The sequence below is a fragment of the Staurois parvus genome, unplaced genomic scaffold (genome assembly GCF_062004578.1).
Source record: "Staurois parvus isolate SC_StPar_1 unplaced genomic scaffold, SC_StPar_1.0 ptg000697l, whole genome shotgun sequence".
Classification (NCBI taxonomy): Eukaryota; Metazoa; Chordata; class Amphibia; order Anura; family Ranidae; genus Staurois; species Staurois parvus.
The window spans coordinates 3,408,842-3,431,189 of NW_028318493.1; the positions used below are offsets into that span (position 1 = coordinate 3,408,842).

The following is a 22,348-nucleotide window of genomic DNA, read 5'->3' on the forward strand; positions in this document are numbered from 1 at the left end:
GCAGGGAGGAAAAAGTATGTGAGGCCCTAGCTTAATGAATTCTCCCAGAGCTAATTGGAGCCAGGAGTGAGCCAACCTTGACTCCAATCAGTGTGATGATATTGGATGTGTTGCTGACAGCTGTACTGACCTTAAAAAACACACACCTGTTTTGGGTTTATTGGTTTGAAGAAGCACTGTCTGATGTGAACCATGCCTCGCAGAAAAGAGCTCTCAGAAGACCTACGATCAAGAATTGTTGACTTGCATGAACCTGGAAAGGGTTACAAAAGTATCTCCAAAAGCCTTGATGTTCATGTGTCCACGGTAAGACAGACTGTCTACAAATGGAGAAAGTTTAGCACTTTTGCTACTCTCCCTAGGCGCGGTCTTCCTGTAAAAATGACTGCAAGAGCACAGCGCAGAATGCTGCATGAGGTAAAGAAGAATCCCAGAGTGTCAGCTAAAGACCTACAGAAATCTCTGGCACATGCTAACATTTTTGTTGACACATCTACAATAAGGAAAACATTAAACAAGAATGGAGTACATGGGAGGACACCACGGAGGAAGCCATTGCTGTCCAAAAAGAATATTGCAGCACGTTTGAAGTTTGCAAAAGAGCACCTGGATGTTCCACAGCACTACTGGCAAAATATACTGTGGACAGATGACACCAAGATTGAGTTGTTTGGGAAGAACACACAACACTATGTGTGGAGAAAAAAAGGCACAGCACACCAACATCAAAACCTCATCCCCACTGTGAAACATGGCGGAGGGAGCATCATGGTTTGGGGCTGCTTTGCTGCCTCAGGGCCTGGACAGATTGTTGTCATTGATGGGAAAATGAATTCCAGAGTTTATCAAGACATTTTGCAGGAAAACGTACGACCATCTGTCCGCCAACTGAAGCTCCGCAGAGGATGGGTGATGCAACAGGACAATGACCCAAAGCATACAAGTAATGCAACAAAACAATGGCTGCAACAGCACAGAATACGCCTTCTGGAGTGGCCCAGTCAGAGTCCTGACCTCAATCTGATTGAAATGATGTGGCATGACCTTAAGAGAGCGATTCCCACCAGACATCCCAAGAATATTGCTACACTGAAACAGTTTTGTGAAGAGGAGTGGTCCAAACTGACTCCAGATCATTGTGCAGGTCTGATCTGCAACTACAGGAAACATTTGGTTGAGGTTATTGCTGCCAAAGGAGGGTCAACCAGTTATTAAGTCCAAAGGTTCACATACTTTTTCCTTCCTGCACTGTGAATGTTTACATGTTATGTGCAATTAAACCATGGCAACATCTAATGTTTGTGTAGTATTATGTTCAGCAGACTGTGTTCTTCTATTGTTGTGACTTAGATGACGTTCAGAGCACATTTTATGCCCAATTCATGCAAAACTCCATGTAATCCCAAGGGGTTCACATACTTTTTCTTGCAACTGTAGATCTTATCACTAGAGGGATCCCCAGCAGGAGGAAAGAGGCCCTGATTCCTATATATAGATTTTTAGTTATCACTAGAAGGGTCACCAGCAGGAGGAAGGAGGTCCTGATTCCTCTATAAAGACTCCTGGATTAGTCCCAGTTTTCAATCAGACAAAAGGAGTCTCAAAGCAATGTGCTTTGTTGTGCTTTCTCTTTAGCTAACTCATAGTGCTTTTGGAGTCCCTTGTCACATATGAAATGTTTGTTTGTCAAAGGTTGTATACATATATATATAAAATATTAATCATAATAATATACAATTGATCCAAAACCAATATGGTGTCCTCGAAAGAGGCTGGTATTCTTTGTGGAGTGAAAGTTTGTGTATCATTTACATGCAAAAAAAAGGGAAAAATTACACAAATGATCACGTATGTGGTAAAATGAGCTAATCCATGTGATAAATCCTTTTTTGTAACCAATATTGTTATTTATCAATATTTATTACTATGGATGGCTGAGAACTGACTGTATATAATACTGGGTCATTTTGCAAGGTGCAGGAGTTATTTTAACTGTGTTCCTTGTCCAATCACATGAAAACGTTTAATCAGTGAGGTACATATGAACTATTGCATAAAAATAGTGATGGGCCGAACACCCCCCTGTTTGGTTCGCGATCAATCAACCGCGAACTTTGAACCGGGACAATTCACTAAGTGGTATCGAACCGCATCCAAGTATGTGGTAAGATACCGCACAGCATTTTTCCAAAAAGTCTACTAAATACGGCATGAGTTCCTTAAGTCATGCGGTATTTTAGTAGTGAAAACATTCTTTAATGTATCAGCTGTCAGTGGGGTTCCCTGCTGACAGCTGAATGTAAAAAGAACTGCCTGCATTTAAAAATAAGTGAATATATATATATATATGTGATTATATATATACGTGATTTTGTAGTTCTGGGTAGGGGGCGTCCTGCGCATCCAACCCGCACCGCCATTTGCAGCCTGGGCTGTCAATCACCAGGACCCGGCCGGTGATTCCCCAGCGGCACCCGGTGATCTCTGATTATTTCCAACAGGGGGAGAGGTCTGTATGTAAATAGTTCTCTCCCCTGTCAGCTCCTGCACACTGCTTTGTATGGCTCTGCATAGCAGAGCCATACAAAGCAGTGTGGTTACAGTGTAAAGCACACATACAGCCTACATAGTAAAACAGCACACAGCACACTGTTAACCCTTTGATGGCTCCAGATGTTAACCCCCTGATCACTGTATTGGTGTCACTGGGGATGTCAGTGACACCAAGTCTGTTCCCCCCAGTGTCAGAATTCCCACCGCAGTCCCGCTATAAGTCGCTGATCGCTGCCATTACTAGTAAAAAAAAAGCTGTCATAAGAGAAATTTAAAAGCTGTCACCACGGACCTCCTTCTGAAAATGCTAGGTTGCCTGGCTGATAAGCAAATCCTCAACAGGTACTGATTAACCTGCATTATTGTTTCCTCCTCCCCAGATCTGGCACAAGGCGTGCTTCCACTGTGAAGTCTGCAAAATGATCCTGACCGTCAACAACTTTGTCAGTCACCAGAAGAAGCCATATTGCCAGGCGTAAGTCAGAGATGCATATTAGGCTGATAGTAGATGTATGTCCATTGTGTTCTATTGAATGATATTTAATTTACTCTGTGCATTGTGTGTATCAAAAACAATTGTTAATATATATATATATATATTATATATAAAATCCTGACTTCACCTTGATTTAATCTTTTGTTACATTTCTGTGCAGCTGATTTCCTGCTATCTATTTACAGCCACTTCCTGTCTACATGCACCTCAATGATGGCTACATGGCATTTCTTAGGGCAAGTTTCCTGCTGGGCACAACAGCGGGTCATGGTTGTTATTATGAAAACTAGAGAGTGCACAATCTGGTGCAACTTTGCACAGAAACCAATCAGCTTCCAGGTTTTATTATCAAAGCTTAATTGAACAAGTTGAAGTTAGAAGCTGATTGGCTGCAATGCACAGCTGCACCAGATTCTCAGCGCTCCAGTTTTAGTAAATCTACCCCCATGTCTCTGTAGTGAGTTTTGAAACAGCCCCTTGCAGTCTCCATTGGAAGCCAGGATGACAGGGTGACCACGCAGCAGCACAGTTGGGGGACAGGGACAGAGGGTTGTCACCTTATAACAGGTCAATGAACTTTCTGGCAGAATCCCCAGGGAGTACTTTAATAAAAACTGCAGGCTTAGGCTCCATGTACGCGGAATGTTTGGAAAACACTTCTGAACAATGGAAACTGACTGCTGGAAAATGTAGGTAAAAAACGTCTGTTTAGCCGCGTTTGCATACCGCGTTTATGAGCATTTGTGTCTTTAAGCGTAAAAAATTAACTATTTCAGACATTTTGAGAGAAATAGAGAGAGCAGAAGCAGAGAAAGCAGTATTTGTTGAGATTAGCTGTCTTTTTTTTTTTTGTGGTGTTTGGATGTGTTCCAGCTCATTTCTGTGCAGAAATTATTGCAGCCGTGTCTAACATATTTTCTTTCATGCGAAACCTCAAAGTACGGTGTACCGGGTCCATTTGAGTACCGGGAAAACGCTTTGCATGCATTTTTCATGATGAAAAAAGACTCTGGACAGCAACTGGAAATGGAAGAGCTAAAAAAATGTTTCCAAACGCAAACACTTATAAACGTGGTTAGCTGCGTTTACAAACGTTTGGCGTTTTAAGCGCTGATAAAATCTACTGCTGAATGCAAGTTTTCTGCGTTCAAAAAAACGACTGTAAACTCGACTGCCTGTAAAGGACGATGTGTACATGGACACATAGGAAAACATTAGGGAGAGTTCAGGGGCTGCTGAAAAAAACGCAGAAAAGATCCTGAACGTCAGTTTATCAGCTGCAGTGTACATGGAGCCTTAGACATATTAAAAATGACTTTTGCAATAACATTGACACGTGAGAGATTATAGATGATCGCAAAACTTTGCATACTCTGGCAGAAATCATAAGGTTTTGGCATTGATATTGAACATATGACTGATCGTGCCAAAAAACATATCTAAAGTGTTACTAAACCCACAACAGTACAATCAGTCTGTATATACAGTAAAGCATGCTTGTTATACTCACTGTGGAACCTAAGAGGTTAATCCTCTGCATTGTGTAAAAAGGCTGTTTGATCCTGTCTTCTCTGACTTCTCCTTCTTCTATTGTCCCCAATCCACCTGCCATAGTACAGAGCAACAGTTGCAAGTCTGCACATGCTCAGTTTGGTGTGTATTGCTAGAGCGGGTTTTTTTTTGGGGGGGGGGTGCATGTGATCAGCACAGGGCCAATAAGAGGGCTCAGGGGTCATGCAGCCTCATAGGACAATCAGAGTAGAATGAAAACTCCTCATACAAGATTAACCAGCGCTCAGACAGACACTGATAGAATCACAAGACTGCTCTATCTGCTGATGAGAAAAGGTATTTAGCAGTTTATAGTTACTAAAATTCCTGCATTTCCATGTTCTGTGTCCTGTGGGAGACCAGATATAGTGAATGCAGGGCCCGGGTAGAGCGGATATAGTGAAAGCAGGGCCCGGGGAGAGCGAATATAGTGAATGCAGGGTCCTGGGAGACCAGATATAGTGAATGCAGGGTCTGGGGAGACCAGATATAGTGAATGCAGGGTCCGGGGAGACCAGATATAGTGAATGCAGGGTCCGGGGAGACCAGATATAGTGAATGCAGGGTCCGGGGAGACCAGATATAGTGAATGCAGGGTCCGGGTAGACCAGATATAGTGAGTGCAGGGTCCGGGGAGACAAGTTATAGTGAATACAGGGTCCTGGGAGACCAGATACAGTGAATGCAGGGTCCTGGGAGACCAGATATAGTGAATGCGGGGTCCGCGGAGACCACATATAGTGAATGCAGGGTCCTGGGAGACCGGATTTAGTGAATGCAGGGTCCGGGGAGACCAGATATAGTGAATGCAGGGTCCAGGAAGACTTGATATAGTGCATGCAGGGTCCGGGGAGAGCAGATATAGTGAATGCAGGGTCTGGGGAGACCAGATATAGTGAATGCAGGGTCCGGGGAGAGCAGATATAGTGACTGCAGGGTCTGGGGAGAGCAGATATAGTGAATGCAGGGTCCGGGGAGACCAGATATAGTGAATGCAAGGTCCTGGGAGACCGGATATAGTGAATGCAGGGTCCGGGGAGACCAGATATAGTGAATGCAGGGTCCGGGAAGACCAGATATAGTGAATGCAGGGTCCGGGGAGACCAGATATAGTGAATGCAGGGTCCGGGGAGACCGAATATAGTGAATGGGGGGTCCGGGGAGACCAGATATAGTGAATGCGGGGTCCGGGGAGACCAGATCTAGTGAATGCAGGGTCCGGGGAGACCAGATCTAGTGAATGCAGGGTCCGGGGAGACCAGATATAGTGAATGCAGGGTCCGGGGAGACCAGATATAGTGAATGCAGGGTCCGGGTAGACCAGATATAGTGAATGCAGGGTCCGGGGAGACCAGATATAGTGAATGCAGGGTCCGGGGAGACCAGATATAGTGAATGCAGGGTCCGGGGAGACCAGATATAGTGAATGCAGGGTCCGGGGAGACCAGATATAGTGAATGCAGGGTCCGGGGAGACCAGATATAGTGAATGCAGGGTCCAGGGTTTAGGAACACTTTAAGGATAGTGATCATATAAAGCCTCTTATTATCACATAGTTGTTTAGCTCCTTTTTATATCATAATAATAACATAAATCATCCAAATGGCCCTGATTCCATCCCCTGGAATGTTTGGCCTTGTACAGATACACAAGGTGACACTCACAGGTCACATAATTGCTGTGATAGGCTCTGATTGGCTATCACAGTGATCAGTCACTGTGAAGCCCGCCCCCCTTGTTTTTTTTTTCTTTTCTTGCTGAATGGAGGAGAGAGATACATATATCTCCTTGCAGAGAGAGAAAAAAAAACTGTTTGTAAAAAACAAACAAACAAGATAAATAAATAAATATTAAAAAAATAAAGAAAAAGTACCTAGAACAAGGTTTGATCTAGTTCACTGCCAGGGTTAGTGTTTGGGTCAAGGTTTTTTTTTTAAAATTTGTATCAGTGTCAGTTAGTGTCAGTGTGTTTTAGGTTGAAAAAAAATGTGCACTATAGTTTCTGAGCTGTACTACGGGTACAAACAACAAATAACATACACATATATGGTATCGCTGCGATTCTCAAGAGCTGTAAAATTTATTTTGGGTTGTTCTTTGGTGGTAGGTTATGGTAGTAACAAGCAACACACGGCTAAATTTAAAAAAAATACTATTTTTACTTTTACTATTTTGGGCCAGTTTTCCTTTTATAATAAAAAATTCGGGAGATATCCATTACTATTTACCACCAAATGAAAGCCCAATTTGTCCTGAAAAAAATAAGGTATAATTCACCTGGGTGTAGAAAGCAGTTGTGATGATATGTGCGGTTTTACTAACACAGGTCAAAGTTGTAAAATTGTACTTAGGCTTTAAGATTTGTTTTACCCTTAGGCGTGAAGGGGTTAATGTAAGGGGGCACTCTAATAGGGATAGGTGATGTAAGGGGGCACTCTGTTGAAGCAATTGATGTAAGGAGCACTCTGAGGGGACAATTAATGTAAGGGGGCACTCTAATAGGGATAGGTGATGTAAGCGGGCACTCTTTTGAAGCAATTGATGTAAGGAGAACTCTGAGGGGAAAATAATGTAAGGGGGCACTCTAATAGGGATAGGTGATGTAAGGGGCACTCTGTTGAAGCAATTGATGTAAGGAGAACTCTGAGGGGAAAATAATGTAAGGGGGCACTCTAATAGGGATAGGTGATGTAAGGGGCACTCTGTTGAAGCAATTGATGTAAGGAGCACTCTGAGGGGACAATTAATGTAAGGGGGCACTCTAATAGGGATAGGTGATGTAAGGGGGCACTCTGTTGAAGCAACTAATGTAAGGAGCACTCTGAGGGGACAATTAATGTAAGGGGGCACTCTAATAGGGATAGGTAATGTAAGGGGGCACTCTGTTGAAGCAACTGATGTAAGGAGCACTCTGAGGGGACAATTAATGTAAGGGGGCACTCTAATAGGGATAGGTGATGTAAGGGGCACTCTTTTGAAGCAATTGATGTAAGGAGCACTCTGAGGGGAAAATAATGTAAGGGGGCACTCTAATAGGGATAGGTGATGTAAGGGGGCACTCTTTTGAAGCAATTGATGTAAGGAGCACTCTGAGGGGAAAATAATGTAAGGGGGCACTCTAATAGGGATAGGTGATGTAAGGGGGCACTCTTTTGAAGCAATTGATGTAAGGAGCACTCTGAGGGGAAAATAATGTAAGGGGGCACTCTAATAGGGATAGGTGATGTAAGGGGGCACTCTTTTGAAGCAATTGATGTAAGGAGCACTCTGAGGGGAAAATAATGTAAGGGGGCACTCTAATAGGGATAGGTGATGTAAGGGGGCACTCTTTTGAAGCAATTGATGTAAGGAGCACTCTGAGGGGAAAATTAATGTAAGGGGGCACTCTAATAGGGATAGGTGATGTAAGGGGGCACTCTGTTAAAGCAACCGATGTAAGGAGCACTCTGAGGGAACAATTAATGTATGGGGCACTCTAATAGGGATAGGTGATGTAAGGGGGCACTCTTTTGAAGCAATTGATGTAAGGAGAACTCTGGGGGGAGGGGCAATAAATGTAAGGGGGCAGTCTGATGTGCATATTTTGTCTAAGGAGCACTCTGATGAGGAAACCTAATGTAAGGGGGGACTCTTTTGGTACCTTGATGTAAAGAGGAAACTTTGAGGCTGTAAGGAGGGACTCTGATAGGGACACCTGATATAAGGGGGCACGGGCTCTGTTTAATCATCCTAGTACATACTAGTGCTCTCTATTCACTCCCTTACCGCCTCTGTACTATCTGTTGTTACTTCTGGGTTATGACTGCGTAGTACAGAAGCTGAGTGAACAGGGATTACGGGTTCCATGCATCTCTGTCACACGACTGACATTATGCCCCCTAACTTTTTTTCTACTGCACCCCCAGATCAGATAGGCTAGATCCAGTCCTGTGTGCAATTAACCATGAACTGCAACAAACCACAGCACATATAATATATACTGTATAGTGCATTACCGAAACGCACATTGTGATGTGAACAAAATTCCCATATTTGTCCCATAAAAGGTTTACTTTAAAGCTGAACTCTGGGGTAAGTAAATATTAAATATGTCTTCCAATAGAATCTCAGTATACTTTGTGTATTTCTTCCAGATCTGTGCAGTAATCCAGTGTGAGACTTTTCCTGTACTAAAGACCGCTCATTGCTGATCTCTCTCCCTGAGCAGGGTGACTGGTCTTGTCTCCGCCCCTCCTGTAGTTTTCTGTAGGCAGCCTGTAGTGGGTGGGGTCTGCTGGACCCCTCCTACAGCTCTGCTCTCTGCACAGTCAATGTACAGCACAGTGATGATGGCACTGCTACATTCATATGGTAAAATCTGGGATTGTAATGGCATTTCATGGGCACAAAGTGGATTTATATCATTTGTGGCTTATGGGGAAATATTTTTTTGCACCTAAAGTTCAGCATTAATTATTAGAATAGGAGACTACATGTGCAGAAATGTGTTTTTATCGGATCCTGCTGATAGTTTGATTTTGGGACCTAAGAAAAACTGATTCCTTTGTGCAGGGCCAGGACAAGGGGTGGGCAGGAGGGCTAGCTGCCCTGGGTGGTGGGGATTTGAGGGGTTGCGATAGAAGGGGCGATTTGGAGGGTTTTATTTGTACTAGGAGGGTGGACTTATGTTAGGAAAGGAGATTTGGGGGAGAAGATTTGTGCTAGTAGGAATGATTTGGGGGATGATATCTGGGCCCCTCCCACAGCTCTACTCTCTGCACAGGCTATGTACAGTGATGTAATTGCAGTGATGTAATTGCTACGTTCACAAGTTAAGATCTGGGTTTGCAAAAGGATATGGTTCACACAGTTGATTTATATTTGTTGTGATCATTGAGAAATATTATTTAAATGCAAATTTCCATGTCTGGAATTCAGCTTCAGGATGGAAATAGTGGAGCTGACTTTGCTGACTGCATGCTGTCATCTCTATCCTTGCCTAACTAAGTAATGAAGTGTAGGGATCATAGGCACATCACGGCCCTGCTTAGTGGGTCATTGACCTGGAACAAGCATGAGCATACCAGATTTGTAGAAACACACATATAATTTTGTCTCTGGCTGTCCTCCAATGTGGTCCAATAGGTTTGAGGACAGCAGGCAGTCAGCCTGGAGACCATTGGTGTTTATGGGGTGGAGGGAAAGGGGGGGGGGGGGGCAGAAAGGCGACAAATTCAATTTATTGTAACTGTAATGGAACACTGAGCTGAGTCACACCTCCCAGACTGTGAGGGAGGAAGGAATGTCACACAGCATTCCGTATACATACAGATCTGGTTACAGATCAGAAGGTTGAGTCCACCTGATCCTCCATCTTCCAGTGTTTTCTGGAATATACAACCCCTAGGACTGCCTCAGGCTGCCCACACCCGTTGGTTTTATGTCAGTCCACCTGAATTTTTCATCATATGTATTTGTTTTCATGTAAATGTAGTGCTACCCCCGCAGGAGCTGTTGCTACGTTTGGGTCCCCTGCTCTCCCCAGCCCTAGACTAGGCCTCATCCTTGCTGTCACCTCCAGAATAGCTGAGAACTCTGCATACATACAAAGATTGCACACACTGGGGGAGATTTACTAGAACTGGTGCACTCAGAATCTGGTGCAGCTGTGCATGGTAAGTGATAGCCAGGGGCTATCGTACGACGCGTCGGGGAGATTGACTTCAGTAACCAATCAGCTTGTTCAGTTAAGCTTTGGCAATAAAACCTGGAAACTGATTGGTTTCTATGCAGAGTTGCCCCAGATTTTGCACTCTACAGTTTTAGTAAATAACTTTTACTTCCCTTTAAAAAAGATAAACAGATTGTTTTGGCAGATCAGAATCACAGACATACCAAAGCAGTTTGGTGCATCAAGATCAATGCACATAAACACCACAAAAAACATAACAATGCACCCAACACAGGTACCTCTAGAGTCAAACTCAGCATATACTGCAGTACCAGGAGTGTAAACAGTAGCTCTCCATGTGAGAGATTACACCTCAAGTGACCAAGGAGGATTATAAAGAGATGTAAAAGGCTAAGTCACTTGAGAGCTCTCAAACAAAGGGACTAGGCCTTGAAACCTGAACTCAATAACAACAACAACCCAGTTCTTCCCTCAGGAGTGTAGTGACTTGGACCGTCTTTACGGTGAGCATCCGTGGGCAATGTTGGGGCCCTTTAAAAGGTTGGCGCGCAGAAAGGGTGAAGATAACTCAAAGGGGTGGCGTTAAACTCCTTAGTGACTCCTTAGACTCCTTAGTGCAGCAACTCAGAAAGTGGGGCAAGTTCAAAGGGTTGTTGGAGTATAAAGTAGAGTTCTGGGATAAAGTCAGCATTCTGGGATAGGAATATCTTTAGGCTCTGTATTCGGCATTAAGGGCTACTGCTTGCTTATGGATGCTGCAGCAAATGTGAGAGAACTCTTGTAACAAAAAGAGGCAATGGAGAAGTGGCTTTTTGTCAAGTCTAGAGCAGGGGCGGACTGACCATTTGGAAACTCGGGCAATGCCCAAGGGCCCGGGGTCAGTATGGGGCCCCATGAGATGCCCCTGGTACCTTTTTCATAGGCTTTTTTGAGTTTGGGCAAGGACACAGGGGTCCCATGATCCCCTATTGCCCGGGGCCCCATGAGTTGTCAGTCCGCCCCTGGTCTAGCGTGAATGGAGTGTTAACAGTTCGTTGTAGTTGTAAAGCGGGTCAGAGACCCTCTCACCGGATTCCTCTGCAGTGATCTTCTAATGGCAGCAAGGGGTCCGTGTGGTGGGGGTTCCCCTTAAGCAACAGCATAGCAGACAGCAGCAGATGCATAGGACCTGGAAAGGGATTCTGGATAGTAGATGACCGTGTTCAAATCAGCCTTCTGGTTCCATGTCCAGCACAACAGTCTGCTCTCTTTTCCATCCTGCACTACACAGCTTGGCACAGCTCAGTTTGGCATAGCACAGCTTGGCATAGCACAGCTCTCTCACTCTTACCCGGTTGACACACTTTCCTCAACTGCCCAGCTCCCTCCCAGGCTTTTACTTTTATATACCCCCTGGTGCTTCTGGGCCTTGTAGTCGCGGCCCACGGATGGCTGTAGTTAGGATCCTTCTTCAAGACTACATCTCCCAGACCACTGTAATCCAGTCGTGTTTGGCGAGATCAATTGGCAGTGCCATCTTGTGGGCAAATAATATTCTGCAATTCAGTAACAGTGCCCAATGTTGCATAAATATTTAAAAGTACCTTGAATAACTGCAGTCATCAAATTCTCAATGAAAAAAAAAGAAAAATTTAAGACATTTTCGTCAATTTTAGATTTGATCATAAATGCTGGAAGAAGTGAACTGAAAAAGTACAACCTTCAATATATTGATCACCAAACTCTGTAATACAACATTATCTCATCCACCTGATAGCTTATTTTTCAGCTCAGTGAAATCAGCTAAATAGAATTACACAAGGTAGTGCCGGGACAAGGTCACCTAGCACCCAGGACGAAGATGCCAAACAGAGCCCCCCCCCCCCCCAAAAAAATGTATGAGCATTATGTTTCAGCAAAAATCCCCTCCCTCTCCCCCCAAACATTCTAACAATAATCTTCACACGTACTCCCTAAGCCTTTGCAAGCCAAAATTATCCCCAAACAAAAATTCCCCATTTCCTATACAAATCCCACCTCCCAGCTCAAATCCTCTCCTTCATCAAATTCCCCCTCCAAGCAGAAATCCTCTACTCCACAAATTTACCCTCTGAGCATAAATCCTCTACCCCCCTCCCTAAGCACAAATCCCCTCTAAATACCTTCTGCTAGCACTAGTCTTCCCCCACAAATTTTCCCTCCTAACATAAATCCCCCCAAATCATTCCTACTAGCACAAATCCTCTCCCCCAAATCTCCTTTCCTAACATAAATCCACCCTCCTAGTACAAATGAACCCCTCTAAATCACCCCTTCTATTGCAACCCCCCAAATCCCCACAGCCCAGGGCAGCCACCCCTCCTGCCCACCCCTTGTCCCAACCCTGCACAAAGAGATCAGTTTTTCTTATGCTGCAAAATCGAATGATCCGATAAAAACACATTTCTGCACATGCAGTCTCCAATTCTCATACTTATACTTAATGCTGAACTTTAAATGGAAAAAATTGAACAAATCATTGAAATATTTTCCCATAAGCTGCAAAGGATATAAATCCACTTTGTGCCCATGAAATGCCATTACAATCCCAGATTTTACCATATAAATGTAGCACTGACATCATCACTGTGTTGTACATGGCCTGTGCAGAGAGCAGAGCTGTAGGAGGGGTCCAGCAACCCCACCCACTACAGGCTACCTGCAGAAAACTACAGGAGGGGGCGGAGACAAGACCAGTCACCCTGTACAAGGAGAGAGAGCAGCAAAGAGCGGTCTTTATTACAGGAAATGTCTCACACTGGATTACTGCACAGATCTGGAGGAAATACACAAAGTATACCGAGATCCAAGGAAGAATACACATGACAATGTTTGCTCATCCTGAGGTTCAGATAAAGTCTGACACTAGCCCAATTTTTTTATTAGTTTTGGGTATATATATATATATATAAAAACTCACCAGCTTGTTGTAATCTGTGAGATCTGCATGTAAATTGATTTTTTTTTATATATATAATCTACTCAGTGTTATGCCTCATTGACAGTCCTATGGGCATTTGGTTTGTTTTATGTACTTATTAACCCTTAGTTTACTCTAATCAATCCTAACGAATTACTTCTTCCCCTTCTCCCCGTAGCTATTATTTCCCTGAATTTTTTATCTCTGTTTTTCTGGCCACTACTATTTAAACTTTTAGCCTGGGTTCGCACTGATTCAGCGTTTTCTGTGCAAATCGCACCCTGTTCATGCGAACCACTGCAGGTGTGTATGTTAAGTTAACAACACCTTTAAATTGGTCTGCAAAATGCGGTGCGATGTGCAGAACCAGATTGGATAGGTGTGAATACCCATGTGATCCGATTCTAGTGCGGACCCAAAAAAGGGTCCTGCAGATTTTTGGTGTGGATGCAGTGTGATTTGAGCCATACAAAATGTATGGCTCAAATTGCACCACACAGAATTCGCATGTGATTTGCACAGGAATGCGATGCAGTTGCTGTGTGAATGACATGCTATGTACCGCACCACATTAGTGTGAACCAGGGGCGGACAGACCATTTGGAAACTCGGGCACTGCCCGAGGGCCCGGGGTCAGTAGGGGGCCCCATGAGATGCCCCTGGTACCTTTTTCATAGGCTTTTTTGAGTTTGGGCAAGGATACAGGGGCCCCATGATCCCCTATTGCCTGGGGGCCCCATGAGTTGTCAGTCCACCCCTGGTGTGAATCCAGGCTAAATGTTTTTTTTCATTTTGTTTGGTGCTCCAGAATCATAAATTAGTGATGACAAATGAGAAATTAACAATAATGCTTTTTATTTACACTAATGATAATTAGGAAAAAAATAACAGATCGAAGTAGAGAAAAATGCATTTTTTAGGTTTGTTACACTTTTTTTCTATGGATTGTATAGTAATTTGAAAAAATAATCAGTCAAAAGAATGCCTTGTTTGCCTTTGAATGTTTGAAATTTGCTGAAATCTGAAATGTAACAGATGATACTCTGAATTAGTTTAGAAAGGATGATGTATCATATATACAATTGTGATACAAATGTTTATTTTCTCTTTCCAGGCACAACCCCAAAAATAACACATTTACCAGTGTGTATGAAACCCCCGTCAACATGCATGTGAAGAAACAGTCGGAGGCCGTTAGTGAGGTCAGTGAATGAATAAAAGGGGGACAATTTAAAGCCTAACTCCACATGTAGTGACTCTTTAAACAGTTCCTTTAGGCCAAGCTGGCCCAAATGAATTTGTCCTAAAAAAGGGTCCTGCGCCTTTTTTGGTGGTGCAATTTGAGCCATACAGAATGCATGTAATGCTGTGCAATTCCTGTGCAAATTACATGCATGTCCCTCACCGCATAGTGTGAACCCAGATCTACCAACATCTATATAGTGCAAGGGTCTGCCTGATTGGATGCAAATGAATTGGATAGCTTAGGTAGGTCCCAATTTGAATAGTTTTGGTAGATCTAATAGAGCCATACACACAGGGGCGGACTGACAACTCATGGGGCACCCGGGCAATAGGGGATCATGGGGCCCCTGTGTCATCGCCCACACCCAAAAAAGCCTATGAAAAAGGTACCAGGGGCATCTCATGGGGCCCCCTACTGACCCCGGGCCCTCGGGCAGTGCCCGAGTTTCCAAATGGTCAGTCCGCCCCTGCATACACACTTTGATAAATAAATGAATCAAATCATTTTCAGATCGAACTACAGTTGACAACCCATTTGATCGATAATACACACAGGGAAGTGGATTTTGATTGAAAGCTAAGCTATGATCATAAATTATTGATCGCATCTCTGTTCCCATCATGTAATCTCATAATCTGATTGATTGAAATATGATTGTATTCATGAACAAAACTGCTGATTGATTGATGCAAAAGGATTGATAATATCCCGCCCTGGCCCACTGACCCAGTTTGAACAAATGTGAAAAAAAATGAGTCGATCAGAAGGGAAGTTATGCCATTTTGAACATTTGCGTATTTGATGGTTTTTATCAAATCACACATCAATCGAATCCAAACATTAACACCTGTGTGGGCACCATATGGCTGACCATACGCTATACAATCTGATTGTACAATCTCCCATCAACTATGTAGTGCAAGAGCCTGCCTGATTGGATACAAATGGAATAAATTGCTTTGGCTTGTCCACACATTACATAGTTTTACACCCCGGTCACACTGGGTGCGACATGGCATGTGACTTGCAAATCATATGCCAAGTCGTGCCCTATCATCCGCAATTACAGTGGTCATATCAGTGCCGTTCCGACTTGGTCGGAGCCGCACCGATTTCTAAAGTAGTACATGCACTACTTTTGGTGCGATTTGCATAGACATCTGTGTCAGATGTCTTGTAAATCACATCTGAAAACGGCATGTCCTCCCGACTTTGAAATCGTGCGACTTCACTGTAAGTTGCACGGTTTCAAAGTCGCGCTTGATGGGACAGTAGACTTAATAACTTCAAGCCCTGGTTCACACCGGCACGACTTGCGATTTACAAATCACACCTGAAGTTTCATCTAATGTATTTCTATGGCACGGTCTTAATCAGTGCGATTTGAAGTAGCGCGATTTCAAAAATAGTTCCTGCACTACTTTTTTCTGATTTCATTACGACTTGCTTTGACGTCTGTTAAATGAAGTTGCAAGCCACAGCGAATCAGAGGTACAAATCGCACTGATCTGCAGCTTTGAAATCATGCTATTTCACTTGAAGTAGGGCGATTTCAAAGTTGCATTCAGTGTGAACCAGGGCTAAATAAAATTGTACAGAGATTTTGACAATGCAATTTTCACATGATTCTTCGTGTCACATAGGGCCGGCCCAGTTGATTAAATCGGATGCTCTATGCAAGTTAGTCCCCAGAAAAACAGCTCTTCCTCCTTTTCAGGCGACAAGTTTCATGTGATTTTTTAAAGGTACGGATTGCCGTGTGATCCTGTTGTGTCATGTTCGTGGCAGAATCGCATTGCGTTTGGGGTGCCAATAGGGATAATGGCAACCAAGCGCGTGCAATGTGGTGTGCTGCAATTGCCATGCAATTTGGAATGCTGGCGATTCTGCAGGTTGCAAAGTGTGAATGCAGCCTTAGCTCTATCAACAACTATATACTATAAAGCCCCGTGTGATTGGACAGAAATGGATGGGATTGTATAGGTTTGGCTCCATATTACATAGTTTTGGTACATTTAAATAAGAATGTACAGAGATTGTACATTCAAATCATAGTGTGTATGGCCACCCTAGGGTTGATTGTTCAAAGACTGTACGGTCTGATCATAACATGTATAGTGATCCTAATAGAGCCCTGTAAAGTAGAAAAAGCCCAACAGGGGTTCTAACCTTAAATATATAAAATAAAGTGAGCGCTCATGTAAAACAGTAAAAGTAAGCAGCTAATAGCACTAAAGGAGTTCACAACCGCCTTAAGTATAAATAAATAAATAAAGTGCAGCGCTAAAAAACAACAAGCAGAAAGTTCGATCTAAAAAGTTCGATCTTTAAAATTCGTTATCAAATGTTCGTTAATTATTCAATACAGTAATAAAGTAGGCACAGCTATGAGGAATCCAGAAGAAATGGCAGAAATGCGCACTCACCGACCGCGCATAGGAAATGTGCATGTGTGTATTAAATTCAGCAGATGTCGTTCTCCCTCAGGAAGGGGTGTCATCAAACGATAGTCTGCTGGACTCACAGGACCTCCTTAAGATCGGGATGGATCAAACGGGTAAAGGCTCCCTCCAGGTGAAGGCTTCCCTCCTCTGGATGTAGTATGTATTGGAAGCTGTGTCTGCTGACCCCTCGGAATAACCGGACCTCTCCGATCACACCAACGAATGGCGCTCACAATGCTCCGTAGGAGGCGGGGTCAACGCGCACGCACAGCTGCCTCCTTCTCGGCCACCTCCCTCGCAGCTACCAAAGTCTACACTAAGCCTCCGTTCACTCCTGGGCATTTTGAATTGCAATTTCAAAACGCTCTGCTAAGATGACAAATCACGCAACTCGAATTTCAGACGCCATTCAAACCATTTGCCCTCCAGAGGAATTCCTCCCTTCCCGACCAGGCCATTTTTTGCGATATGGCACTGCTTTACTTTAACTGACAATTGCACGGTCATGCAACTCTGCACCCAAATGAAAATTAAGTCCTTTTTTTCCCACAAATGGAGCTTTCTTTCAGTGGTATTTGATCTCCTCTGAGGTTTTAATTTTTGGCGCTATAAACAAAAAAAGACTGACAAACAAAAATTTTTTTTTTTTCTATAAAACATTTCCAGTAAAAAAAATAAATTTGTCATAAATTTAGACCAAAATGTATTCTGCTCCATGTCTTTGATAAAAACAAATCACAATACGTGTAAATTAATTGGTTTTCGTGAAAGTTATAGCGCTTACAAATGGTGGTATACATACTGGATTTTTTTTCTATTATATACTACCGTGTTTCCCCGAAAATAAGACATCCTTCGAAAATAAGACCTACTTACAGGTTTCCTTCTGGGTGAAATATAAGGCATCCCCCCGAAAATAAGGCCCCCCTAGGCTCTGTCTCGGAATGAAAATTAATTTACCGTAAACTGGTTGCTAGGGCCGCCCCGACTGGCGTCTAGCAACCAGTGACGTCACTGCTGTGTGGAGGCGGAGCGGAGGTCGGAGTGAGCGGGAGAGAGATGCGTGTAGAAGAACAGGAGGATCAGAGCGGACGGGACGCGGCGAAGGTGGTGAGTGCTGGTCTGTCTCTGGTGACACCGCCCTCATGATGACTGAAGGTTCTCAGTCAGTGGCAGACCCTGCTCCAGCCCAGGTCTAGGCCCCAGCCAGCCCAATGACAGTCCCCAGGCAGGCCCCAGGGGGGAAATGTCTGATAAAGGGGTGGGGGGGGGGGATGTCTGGTGAAGGTGTTCAGTGGCACAGGGGTGGGGGGAGGGGGATCACTTAAAATGACACAGGAGGATCAGAGGGGACAATCAAAATGACACAGGAGGATCAGAGGGGACAATCAAAATGACACAGGAGGATCAGAGGGGGCAATCAAAATGACACAGGAGGATCAGAGGGGGCAATCAAAATGACACAGGAGGATCAAAAGGGGTTACTAAAATGGTAATTTCCTTTATTTTCATTTAACAATAAATGTGTACCGTATTCTTCTTCATGGAAAAATAAGACATCCCCTGAAAATAAGACCTAGTGCCTCTTTGGGAGCAAAAATTAATATAAGACACTGTCTTATTTTCGGGGAAACAGGGTAGTAATGGCAGCAATCAGCAACTTATAGCGAGACTGCGGCGGGCATTCTGACACTGGGGGGGGGGGGAACTGACTAACTGCCACTGACACCCCCAGTGACAACAATACAGTGATCAGTGCTAATAAAAAGCACTGACACTGTACTAATGGCACTGGGCAGGAAGGGGTTAACATTAGGGGTGATCAAAGGGTTAACTGTGTACTGCTTTACACCATGTGCTGTGTGTGTTTTACTAGGGAAAAATGCTGCTGTGTATTTCTCTGCTGTACAGAGAAATACACAGTAGTATGTTATTGCTTGCAGGATACAGACCTGTGCTGTTGGCTCACAGGTCTCTCCCCTGTCAGTGTTACTTGGTGATCACCTGGTGCCGGCAGGGAAACTCCGGCCGGGGACCCAATGTTTGACATTTGTAGCCGCTAATGGTGGCGCGGGTAGGGTGGCGCGCGTGCGTGCCCCCCACCCAAAAATGCAAATCACATATATATATATATATATATATATATATATATATATATATATATATGTGTGATTTTGTGCAGCCCCATAGCAGTAGTTCTGCTATAGGGTGGCGAGGAAGTGATTAAATGACACCTAAAAACGCAATGCGGTTCTGCCATGACTGTTGTGCAATAAATTGAGCTGCAATCGCGGCAAACCACATTGTGTGAAGCTTGTCACCCAAAAAGGAGCAGTATGTTCTCTTGGTCGGCAAACTTCACGTGAGGCGGTTTTTCACAATCGCAGCGCGATTTATCGTGCAACAATTGCGACAGAACCGCACCTTGTTTTTAGGTGCCATTAAAATGAATGGCATGTGAAATTTGCATTGTGTGAATTTTCATTTTATGACATCATTTTGAAATCGCGGGTGGAATCGTGGAAATTCTGCTCACATTTTAAAATATGTGAGCCTAAGACTACGTTCACGCTAGCCTTGTTAGCAAGTGGCAGACAGGCGTTTGGGAAGCGTTTTTACCGTTTCCCAAACGGCTGGGAAAATTTTGCACATTGCAGCACATGGTGCTGTTCAAACGGGAGCGTTAGCGTTGCGCTGCGTCGCGGCAAACCGGACGCCTCTGGTTGAGTCAGGAGGCGTTCAAGCCTCCTATTCAAGTCTAAGGTGCCACTCCACAAACGCCCGGCCGGCGTTTGCGGTGCGGTTGCGGAGCGTTTGCGGAGTGTTAACACCATTCAAACTTCATTATAGGCGTTCGTGGGGCGTTTTTAACGCTTGACAAATGCCTAGCAACTGCCGCTGAACCGCGCATGCAGCGTTTGCGGAGCGTTAAAAACACTCCGCAAACGCTGGACCAACGCTTGTCAAATGCTATAGGGGCGTTTCGCAAGAGTTGGAAAAACAGTCAAGTGTGAACGAGCCCTAAATCCAAAACTCCAAACATAAGTTTTGGATGCACTTAAACAAAGACAAGGTTCAAAATGTTTTTATTGAATTGTATCAGATTTTTTTTCCTAAACCAATCAGAAATGTTGCAGGAATTGAAGGCTTTTTATTGAATAAGGTCAGCCGTCTGTTTCAATCTAGTGGTTATATATGGTACATACGGGTGAAAATGATTTCAGTTTTGATCAGATCGAAGCACGGAATCCACGTCTGTGGCACTATCTAATCGAACAGATCAGAACTATTTAGTGTGGTCATATGATGGGAATGCCAGAGTGATCCCGCAGGCCTCCCCTCCAGACGTGGAACAATGTCCCTTCTGGTGGTTACACAACAGCTGCCTGCTGCAGCCAGACATAATAATGAGGCTCGGGGGTCCTCGCAGCACATCCCGCTCCCCTCGCATGCCGCCAGTGTTCTGGAATGTTCCCGGTATTCCCGACTATTTTTATTTCATGGCTGAGATATGAGAACGGTTATTTACAGATCATGTGTGTTGGGAGGCGATTTCCTTCCCCGCTCTCCACTTCCAGCTCCTGTTCCCATCAATCACCCTCCAGGCATCAGTCACCCAACACCAGGGCGGGCGCTGCATTATATGGCACCTCCAAAAATGACCCGCTGAGTGCCTCCTGTTCCCAATGAAAGCTTGAACCTTGCTTAACAGGGATGATAAAGCCAAATAATAAAAGGATATAGTGAGCGCTCTTAGATAAACAGCAGCTGAACACTTAAGGTACCCACAGTGACCTTTGTAATAACAGTAAAAATTACTAAAGTGCAGCGCTCAATGGATATTATAGTGGAAGGCTCCTTATGAGATCAATTATATCAATAAAGTTTGACAACCGTAGTTTCCTATGAGGTAGTTATCCCACTGGAAATTGTGACTGAAATAGCAGAAGTGCGCACTCACCAGAAGCGCATGAATAATGCGCATGTAGGAATAATAATCCTAGATGATCTGTAGTCAGCAGGTGTTGGGCATCCTTCTGTGGTCTGGTCAGTCAGCCTGGTTATGGTATGAGATACTGCTAGGTCCAGAGGTCCCCTTAAGGGTTGATTGGTTCTCAGCCTGCATACAGGGCTCCCTCCTCTGGATGCTGGATGGCATAGGACTTGGTTCTGTAGACGTAACAGCTCCACATAGGAGCCCAAGAACAGGTGCCAAGATAGTGTAGTATTTCTCAAAACTGAAGTGTATTCAAATATAAGGAAATGACAGGGCAGTAAACATGCTAAAATCGAGCACAAATGTAATCCAGGTATAAAATGTGTCAATGACCCTTTAAAAGATGGCTGCCGGGTCCAGCCTCCCCTCTGATGATGTGCCTTAGCACGAAAGGCCTTAGGAGGAGCTGCACAGAGCGTGACGTCATTTTGCCGTAGGAGCCACGAGGAGGTCTGATGACTGATGACTGATCGGTACCAATTACTAACTGTGTACATTCATAACTGAACCATAGTAAACTATGTTTTTTTGGAAGGGGGGCCCTGCCAAGTTGGCTGTATGGGGTCCCGTGGTTTCTAACAGCAGCCGTGCTCTGTGCACTGCCCAGGGGCCCCAGGTGCATGGGGGGCCCATGGTAATCTTGCATTACATCATACTTGCAAACTGTCCTGTAATTGCTGGGACAGTCACGCTTTTTACTAAGCTTTCCCAGGATGGCCCAGGCAGCATCACAGAACCAGTACTGTGCCCTTCTGCCCCCTCCCCATTACTGTGCCCTTCTGCCCCCTCCCCATTACTGTGCCCTTCTGCCCCCTCCCACTATTACTGTGCCCTTCTGCCTCCCCCCTCCATTACTGTGCCCTTCTGCCTCCCCCCTCCATTACTGTGACCTTCTGCCTCCCCCCTCCCCATTACTGTGACCTTCTGCCTCCCCCCTCCCCATTACTGTGACCTTCTGCCTCCCCCCTCCATTACTGTGCCCTTCTCCCTCCTTCCACCATTACTGTGCCCTTCTGCCTCCCCCCTCCATTACTGTGCCCTTCTCCCTCCTTCCACCATTACTGTGCCCTTCTGCCTCCCCCCTCCATTACTGTGAGCTCCTGCCTCCCCCCTCCCCATTACTGTGACCTTCTGCCTCCCCCCTCCATTACTGTGCCCTTCTCCCTCCTTCCACCATTACTGTGCCCTTCTGCCTCTTCCCACCATTACTGTGCCCTTCTGTCCCCTCCCCATTACTGTGCCCTTCTGCCTCCCCCCTCCATTACTGTGCCCTTCTCCCTCCTTCCACCATTACTGTGCCCTTCTGCCTCCCCTCTCCATTACTGTGATATCCTGCCTCCCCCCTCCCTATTACTGTGCCCTTCTGCCTCCCCCCTCCATTACTGTGCCCTTCTGCCTCCCCCCTCCATTACTGTGTCCTTCTGCCTCCCCCCTCCATTACTGTGACCTTCT

At 44.7% G+C, this 22,348-nt stretch overlaps 1 protein-coding gene across 1 annotated transcript in view; it reads left to right on the forward strand.

Moving 5' to 3' along the window:
• Window positions 1-22,348, forward strand: part of NRAP (nebulin related anchoring protein) — a 151,171-nt gene that overhangs the window by 6,069 nt on the left and 122,754 nt on the right. Inside the window, exons 2-3 of the mRNA XM_089653065.1 lie at window positions 2,934-3,028; window positions 14,324-14,411. Of these exons, the coding sequence (XP_089509191.1) occupies window positions 2,934-3,028; window positions 14,324-14,411 (183 nt within the window). The remainder of the gene's footprint in view (window positions 1-2,933; window positions 3,029-14,323; window positions 14,412-22,348) is intronic.